Below are 9,453 nucleotides of genomic sequence, written 5' to 3' on the forward strand. Positions count from 1 at the left end.
CGGGAGTTTGTGTTTTTTTTTTTTTTTTTTTTTTTTTTGCGTGAAACTTTAGATTTCTAATATGAAATTAAAAATGAGGGTTCTCATTCCAAATTCTTGAAAAAATGATTTTTATGCAAGAAGTGCCACTTCTGGGGGGGGGGGAGCGAACATGGTTTTTTACGCCACCACTGGATGGACCCATGTGCCATGTGCCCTTTATTTTCCTAGGATCAAACAGAATTCAAAAATTTCTAGTTCTTCAAAAAATAAACGGGTACCTTACAAGAATTGGGGGACAACTGTATTAATTATTTACACTCGTAATTTTAGTTTGTCTCCTCTTTCTCAAGTATGCCTTTATCTTATATGCCCTAAAGTTATTTTTAATAATAATTAAAGTAATGTAAAATTATAATTTTATCATTAGCATTGTTTATTCAGATCATTTTCCTCGTTTAGTTTTAGTCAATTCTATTTACCTAAATTACTTTCTGCAAGTTGCTTTAGAAATAAATATCACTGGTTTAATCTATTTGTAACTTTCAAACTATGTTAGAGGTTCTTTTTTACTATGTATTTATTTATTATAAACAAATAAAAAGAAAAAAAAAATATATATTATTACTATCGAAAAGGTATATCCACTTTATTTATAACACTGGCCTGCAAAATGAAACGACCTGAGAGTTGCAAGCCAACTTTTAATCAATTCGGGGGTTTTCGAGGTCGCTGAATCCGAATATGATAACCGTTTTTCTGGGTTGGTTCAAAAATCGCGTTTTTACCTTTTGTCGACCATATCTTTACGCTTAATTTTTTATTTTATTTTTTTTTTTTTAATTTTAGGAACACCCTGTATATGGCCTGAAAATTGACTAGATATATGTAAAATGTTGTGCTGAATCCGAAAACGCGTTGTGCTATGTCCGAAAACGCGTCGGAAAAACGGCAAAAAAGTCACTTTTTTCACATTTCATGCCTAAAGTTTCTATCCTGGTCACTTCAAAAAAAAAAAAAATGGTAAAAAAAAAAAAAAAAAAAAAATGATAGAGTGCAAAAAATCGGGGCTGTTAGCATGTTCTTTTTTTGAAGGGGTATGATTAGGCTGACCATACGTCCCGCTTTCGGCGGGACAGTCCCGCTTTGGAGCCTCTGGTCCAGCTGTCCCGAGAAATCCTCTGGGGACGCTAAAATGTCCCGCTTTCGCCCAAAGTCCCGATATTGTCCCACTTTAGCTGGTCCGAACCTAATATTATCATTGAGAGCAAAAATCCCCTGCCATGCTTAGAAAAATTTGTTTGTCAGAGAAGTATTAATGGTAAGTTGAACAGAGAATTAAATTTCAAAAATGCATGTCAGCATGTATATGTAAGTGTCTTTGTGTTTTTTATGTTTATACCTACCTAGTTAAGTGGGTATATAAACATATTTTATACCCACCTGGCTAGGTGGGTATAAAATATGTTTGTACCTCACCACCCCCCCCCCTTGGTCCAAAAAGGACTGCGTCCCGCTTTGGGCCAAAAAAATTATGGTCACCCTAGGTATGATAGAACGAATTGAAACTGCTAAGGTCTTAATGTCGAAGACAATAAGACCTTAGACCTTACCGAAATCAAAGAGAGAAGGAGGACAGGATAGGAGAAATCCAGCTGTTCTGGGAACGAACCATATTCGTTGCACGATAGAGTGCAAAAATTCGGGGCTGTTAGCATGTTCTTTTTTTGAAGGGGTATGATAGAAGGAATTGAAACTGCTAACGTCTTAACGTCGAAGACGATAAGACCTTAGACCTTACCGAAATCAAAGAGAGAAGGAGGACAGGATAGGAGAAATCCAGCTGTTCTGGGAACGAACCATATTCGTTCAGGATAAAATCTGTCTTGGACAGGAATCGAACCCGCGACCTAGCACTTACAAGGCAGACAGACCCTCGAAGCTTCCTTTGACAAGCAATAATTTGATATATTCTAGATTTTAATCAAATTCCTTTCATATATTTCATTGCCTCAAAAAACGTTTCATTATTATTTACCAAAGATTCAAAATCCTTCACTTAGGGTTGTTTTCCTTGTTCAAATGATAAACTACTCTTTGTTTCAGGTTTGGTGGCATTAACACTCGGTTCAAAGTCTACAACTACCTCGAAATGTTTCACATAATAGAATTTATTTGGGGTACATTTTCTTGATCTTTATTTTACCATTCCCCCCCTCAAAAAGCGTTTCATTATTATTTACCAAAGCTTCAAAATCCTTCACTTAGGGTTGTTTTCCTCGTTCAAATGATAAACTACTCTTTGTTTCAGGTTTGGTGGCATTAACACTCGGTTCAAAGTCTACAACTACCTCGAAATGTTTCACATAGTTCACTTATCCAATCTCAACATTCCTGACCAGTACTTAGAAGCAGGGTTCTGTTACCGGTATGTTTATATATATATATTAAAAAAAAAAATGTTTCATATAAGGAACTGTAGCTTCTGAGGCCTTGTCGTACCGAAAACGAAGAAAAGGGGAAGACAGGATAGGAAAAAGCCAGCTGTTCCGAGAACGAACCTTATCTGCTAAGGATAAAATCCGCCCCGGGCGTTAATAGAACCCGCAGCCTACCACCTACAAGGCAGACGCAGCACCTGCCTTGCTAACTGGGCTGGCTAATTAAAGACCTTCGTGCCTTGGTAGCTTGGAAGGTAGGGTGCCTGCTTTGTAAGCATTAGGTCTCGAACTTGTAGTTGTTTTTTTTTTATTATAAAAAAAAAGAGTATTTCACCGCCGCGCCGTTTTTACTTCGTAGCAATGAAACAACTGCTACATTAGACGCATGTGCTATGTGTCGTAGCATGCCCAGCCCGTAGTATGTCTCTCATCAGATGGGCGAGAAGAGACACAGTACTTCCCATTTTTCTGCTCTTTAGTTAGTGCAAAATATCCTATCTTCATATTACCTATCTTCATTTGTTTCAAGACTGCTAGAATCAAAAGCTGCACCACCACCATCAGAACCAAACGTTCAGTCCAAAACCAGGAACAAAATAATGGACAAACCTGACAAGCCCTCTACCCCAACAACACTGCCTTCCATGTCCACAGTAAGCAGAACCCTCACTCCCAAGCAGCTTCGGGAAGTGAGCGCATGTAAATTTCTGGCCCTGCATAAAACCAAGCTGGCCTTCTATCTGAACAAGACAACTTTGATTTACAATCGCCTCCTGGAGATAGTATCAGTAAAGATGTGAACTTACCTATCTTCATTTGTTTCAAGACTGCTAGAATCAAAAGCTGCACCACCACCACCACCACCACCACCATCACAACCAAACATTCAGTCCAAAACCAGGAACAAAATAATGGACAAACCGGACAAGCCCACTACCCCAACAACACTGCCTTCCATGTCCACAGTAAGCAGAACCCTCACTCCGAAGCAGCTTCGGGAAGTGAGGGCATGTAAATTTCTGGCCCTGCATAAAACCAAGCTGGCCTTCTATCTGAACAAGACAACTTTGATTTACAATCGCCTCCTGGAGATAGGAGATGTAACAAAAATGAGGCATATGTATTGTGACTACTTTATATCAAATGATGAGCTACCTGTGGAAAGCAACTACTATGAAAAGTAAGCGGATCTATTATAAGACAAAATAAAAATTGGATTAAAAAAAAAAGCACGATAGAGTGCAAAAATTCGGGGCTGTTAGCATGTTCTTTTTTTGAAGGGGTATGATAGAAGGAATTGAAACTGCTTCCTAGTTCCTCATTTTTTCATTGACTTAGAAACCTCACCCAAGTAAGCGCAACTGCTCTATTGTACTTTGCGTTATTGTTCTATGTTATAGGTTGTCTGGCTGGGGGACTTGAAACAGCAAGTACAGCAGCCTGAATTTCCCTTGCTAAAGAAATAGCAAAGGTTGATTGCGAAGGACATCAACTCGTAAAATTTGTAGTCAAAACCAAATGTCAGCCCAAAGCAATCAGCCTTAGTTAGGACTGATTGAGAGGCTGACGAAAAACGCACACCCCGTCTGTATATGGGAAAAGGCGTTTGGCCAACACCTGAGAGCAGCCTAAGACGCGTTTCGTTCTTATTTGAAATTTTGAACTCATCAGTTAGACATAGCTCTCAGGTGCTGGCCAAGAAACACCCAAAAAAAATCAGCGCCACAGGCGAATAAAAAGAAAAAAGTTTGTTGCTAAATATATAACTTATCTTTCCCCCCCCCCTCAGATTTCACTCGCGGACATCATCCAGCCTGAGGAGAAGGTAGCCCAGGCCTATCTGTCCTCCCCCTCCCGTACTCTCCTTCTAGTTGAGTACCACACCAGGAAATATATCCAGGAGAAAATGATCCTCCTTGATCTCCTGGGACGGAAAAGTCCAGACCCCTCCGTGGGAGTGAAAAGTCCCAACCAAGCCGGTGAAAGTATCGGTCGTTCCGGGAGACTGAAAAGTCTAAACCAGCCAGTGAAAAATTCCAGCGTGGGAAATAAAAGTCCCGAGGGACTGAAAAGTCTAAACCAGCCAGTGAAAAATTCCAGCGTGGGAAATAAAAGTCTCAGCCATTCCGTGGGAAAGAAAAGTCCCGGGGGACTGAAAAGTCCCAGCCAGTACGTTCTGTGGACGACGAAGCTGAACTGTCTCCAATCGTTCATGAAGCTGGAAGTGACGCGGGACTATGCAGTCCTCATGCGGAACAAGAAGACAGAGAACTTCCAGCTTAGCTTCCAAGTTTACGATCTTGAGTCAGGTAAAACTTCAATGGCTAGCCTAGTTATGAAGCGTTTGTCCTCAGATTTGTTCTAAAGGTGTGTTCTCACATAGTCGACCGGCTGTCGATCGCTGTGAATCGACGGCCGGTTGACTTTGTTTGGACACACCTTTAGAAAGCACATAATTGTGTTTGACACACTGAATAATCAATAAATGGAAATTAAACAAGCAGGGTCCATCCCTCCGGGAATTTTTTAGCCCGTAGTGATTAGAGAAAATCAATACCTATGTGGAGAACTTCCAGCTTAGCTTCCAAGTTTACGATCTTGAGTCAGGTAAAACTTCAATGGCTAGCCTAGTTATGAACCGTTTGTCCTCAGATTTGTCCTAAAGGTGTATTCTCACATAGTCGACCGGCTGTCGATCGCTGTGAATCAACGGCCGGTTGACTTTGTTTGGACACACCTTTAGAAAGAACATAATAGATCAGTTGCAATGGGTAAAAATTATTAATAAATGGTCGACTCCTATGTAAAAAGTTGTGAAAAATCCAAATCTGAGGTCAAAACTCCGAAAAAATAACTGTAAAAGGTCGAAAATTCAATTTTTATTTTCCGTCAGAGTTCAGGACTCTGACGACAGACTTCAGATGATGCGCAGAACGGAACGGTTGGCTTTCTCCTATCCTGTCTTCCTTCTCTCTTCGATTTCGGGACGATAACCTTGATGCTCTATCCATGCTGTCCGCTCCACACTATTTTTGGCCTAGGACCTCCATCATTATTATTATTATTATTACAGTTCCCTCTGAAAAAAATGTAAATATCACAGGGTATTACCTAGCATCATGCTATACAAGAGAAAATGGTTACGGAGGTTCATGCATATACTTAAAAACAGATATAAAGAGCCAATCTATAGATAACATAAACAAATTAGGCAAAATGTATGATTTCGAATGCTGTTCAGCTAAAATAACGAAATACAAACTTAATATTATATGTATATATAGACAACCTCAATCAAATATAGACAACTTTTTATCACAATTTACTGAACTAATAGAATACATATCACAGAATAGCAATAAAAAATATAAAACTATTATTTGCGGAGATTTCAACATTAACTTCTTGAATGAAAAAGACAAAAACGTTCAAAAATTCAACGAGATAATAGAAGAAAACAACTTCAAAAATACCTATGTACTTACCTAATTTGTTTAATATTCAGTTTATTATTATTCTTGATTTGATTTTTTGATTTTACTTTCATGTAATGATTTAAAATCAAGACTAGAGCCCGTTCTCCCTTTATTCCCAATATAATGTTCAAGTCACCCATCCATTTATTCGCCTTTCTCGGCGTAGCTTAACACAGGTGACGCTAAAACCGGTCTTAAATTATCGACTGAACTGTTACCTAAAACTTTCTCGCTTTGAGTTCATAGACTGACAGACGGACAGACAGACACCGAAGCGAATACAATAGTCCGTCCACTATACCTTTTATTATTAGTAATAATAAAGGAAGGAGGACTATGAAATGATAATAATATTCACGCCAGCCTAGTTAGCGCGGAGGGTAGCACGTCTGCCTTGTAAGCGCTAGGTCGCCGATTCAATTCCTGCCCCGGGGGCGAACTTTATCCTGAACAGATAAGGTTCGTTCTCGGAACGGCTGGCTTTCTCCTATCCTGTCTTCCTTCTCTCTTCGATTTCGGGACGATAACCATTTATCTCGGTATCTAGAAGTCGTAGAAGAAAAAGAAAAATTCCGTTGGTCCTCCTTTTTCCTGCTCTATGACTTTGAAACATCACCCAAGTAAGCGCAACTGATCTATTCAGTTTATACAAATTCAGTTTTTACAAATATACAATTCAGTTTAGTTACAATAATAATAATACCTATACAAGAGAAAAAATAGAAATTACTTACCGAATTCCTTGTATAAGTAGACTCCGTTCTTCCTGATATTTGAGATAGCTACAATGGATAGCAGGATAGGAAAGAGGGTTGCCTTGATGCTGTATCTTGTATCTATGCTGTCCGCTCCACACTATTTTTGGCCTAGGACCTCCATTATTATTATTATTATTATTATTATTATTACAGTTCCCTCTGATATTTTTGATACTTTTTCTTTGCTGCTACAGCTGCTACATTAGACGCATGTGGTCTGCGTCGTAGTATGCCTCTCATCAGATTGTGATTGATATTTCAGGATCCAAACTGTACGAAGTTCCCTTTCATCCGGATTTCTACGATTTCAAGGAGTGGTTCTTTCCCAAACATGGCAACATACTGACGGTGCTGTTAGAACAGTCGATCTTCTTCTATGATTTAGACGATGAGGAAGAACTTGATGTTACCATACCATGGAGTAAGTACCAGATCAGCGATTTCTAGCTATCAAATATTTAATGTATATCAATATAGGTTATTGTTTACACAGGTCAAAAAAAATGAAATAAACAAAATATATGGAAATACAAATATACAAAATGGCTAGCGGCCCGCCAGACCATTTTTGTGGGCCGTAAAGCTTTTAGGGCCCCCCTCGGGCTTGATTTTTGCTCTCCTACTATGGGTTGGACTCCGAACATGGAGCGTCCACCCCGCATCACCTCGATAAAATCCTGAATACGGGCCTGCTCCCCTGTGTATGTGGCTCGCGAAGTACCTGCCAGACGGCCCGGGCCTCACGCTGTTCCTCATCGATCATCCCTCCGATCTGCCCCTGACGTTTTATTTAATGCCTAAATGCCTAGAATGACGTAGATATTACTGGGCGTTTCATGAAATGCCTAGGCAAATCATTATATTATATTACTATCGATTTCATTCTACACTTTGTCCAAGAACGCTAGGCATTTCATAGAATGACTAGGTATTCTATAGAAATTATAGAATGCCGGTATTATAAAGATTGCCCGTAACACGTATACCAATTCAATTGCAATAACATGAATTGTTCCCACACTAGATATGTCAAACGGTTCTCCCCGGGAGACCGTTCCGTACGGTTGCTCGACGGCCCGGGCCATACACTGTTCCTCCTCGACCATTCCTTAGATCTGCCCCTGACGTTTTATATAATGCCTAGAATGACGTAGATGTTACTAGGCATTTCATGAAATGCCTAGACAAATCATATAATATCATATTACCTACCCCCCATAATGTATCAAATATATAAGACCTTGGTTAGGCGAAGTACCTGCCAGACGGCCCGGGCCCCACGCTTTTCCTCATCGATCATCCCTCCGATCTGCCCCTGACGTTTTATATAATGCCTAGAAGGACCTAGATATTACTAGGTATTTCAGACAAATCATATAATACTATCGATTTCATTATACACTTTGCCTAAGAAGCTAGGCATTTCATAGAATGACTAGGTAGGTATTCTATAGAATGCCGGTATTATATAGATTGCCCGTAACACGTATACCAATTCAATTGGACTAACATCAATTCCTCTCTCACTAGATATCTCAAGCAGTTCTCCCCAGGAGGATGAGGACCGTTCCGTACGGTTCCTAGACGGCCCGGGTCACACGCTGTGAAGCTAGGCATTTCATAGAATGATTAGGTATTCTATAGAATGCCGGTATTATATAGATTGCCCATAACACGTATACCAATTCAGTTGGACTAACATCAATACCTCTCTCACTAGATATCTCAAGCAGTTCTCCCCAGGAGGATGAGGACCGTTCCGTACGGTTCCTAGACGGCCCGGGTCACACGCTGTTCCTCCTTGACCATCCCTCCGATCTGCCCCTGACCATGACGCTCATCGACTATCATCGGAACCGGTCGGCTCTCGTCGGCACTTTCCGTATGGAGGCGGACAGCGCGGAGTATGCGTATGGAGAGAGCGATGGGGACTTCGGATGGGATCGGAATTTCCGATGGTTGACGCAGAGCGGCGATCGAACCAAGCTGTACCCGGTGTGGTGAACCCGGTAAGTGCTTATAGTCAATCCAGATGGATATGAGGGCAGTGAGTCATCAAAAAAGTGGGCTACGTTGCCAAACATATCAAAGGTGCAACGGTAGAAAATCTTCAAAAGAGGAAGGTACATTGCACAGTGCTTCCTCCCACTTGCACAGTGATTCAACCTCTTGAAAAAAAAAAAGGTTACAGATCGAAGCTACATCTGCTTTTTAAAAGAGAGAGTTTATAAAAATAGACCTTTACTTTAAATGCAACAATACAAGGAATTCTCGCATTCTGACAGGTTCCTTCATTTTGGGTCGATGACTCCTTGCTCTCATATCCATCTGGACGGACTATAGTTTGTTTATATTTAGGGTGCGTTTATCAATCGTTCTGTAAAAGTCCTATGTAAAGGGTATCCCAATAAGAACGCAAGATTTGATTGATCACTAAAGCATCCATTTCCATGACAAACAATAGATTTCTCACATGATATGATAAGTAAACATTCTGAAATTATGTATGGAACAGTAATCAGGCAAAAAAACCTCCTCGAGTTTGATGGCACATTCGTTCTCTTTTGACAAAATTTTCGAAGACAAATGTAAGGAAATTAGGCTGGATTTTGTTGATTTTTCAATGCTTCAGTTTGTGTGGGTTTGTTGGTGTAAACCTGTGACTTTAGATACACCCACAGAGAGTAGTCTAGGGGGGTCAAATCAACACACTTTTACACGGATTTTTTTTGAGTATTCTATAGTAGTTACTTATTTATTTTGAATGACATTTTACAATGCAATACAAAAGATTTGAAC

The 9,453-nt window shown here is 39.9% G+C and overlaps 1 protein-coding gene across 1 annotated transcript in view; it reads left to right on the plus strand.

The window, feature by feature from the left end:
* The window catches only part of LOC103520112, a 9,650-nt gene extending 960 nt beyond the window's left edge, over positions 1–8,690 (plus strand). The window contains exons 3-8 of the mRNA XM_026831360.1: positions 3,247–3,600; positions 3,701–3,725; positions 4,210–4,453; positions 4,514–4,729; positions 6,917–7,075; positions 8,375–8,690. Of these exons, the coding sequence (XP_026687161.1) occupies positions 3,247–3,600; positions 3,701–3,725; positions 4,210–4,453; positions 4,514–4,729; positions 6,917–7,075; positions 8,375–8,658 (1,282 nt within the window). The 3' untranslated portion in view covers positions 8,659–8,690. The remainder of the gene's footprint in view (positions 1–3,246; positions 3,601–3,700; positions 3,726–4,209; positions 4,454–4,513; positions 4,730–6,916; positions 7,076–8,374) is intronic.
* The last annotated feature ends 763 nt before the right edge of the window (positions 8,691–9,453 follow it).

The sequence above is a fragment of the Diaphorina citri genome, unplaced genomic scaffold, assembly GCF_000475195.1.
Source record: "Diaphorina citri unplaced genomic scaffold, Diaci psyllid genome assembly version 1.1 scaffold3231, whole genome shotgun sequence".
Taxonomy (NCBI): Eukaryota; Metazoa; Arthropoda; class Insecta; order Hemiptera; family Psyllidae; genus Diaphorina; species Diaphorina citri.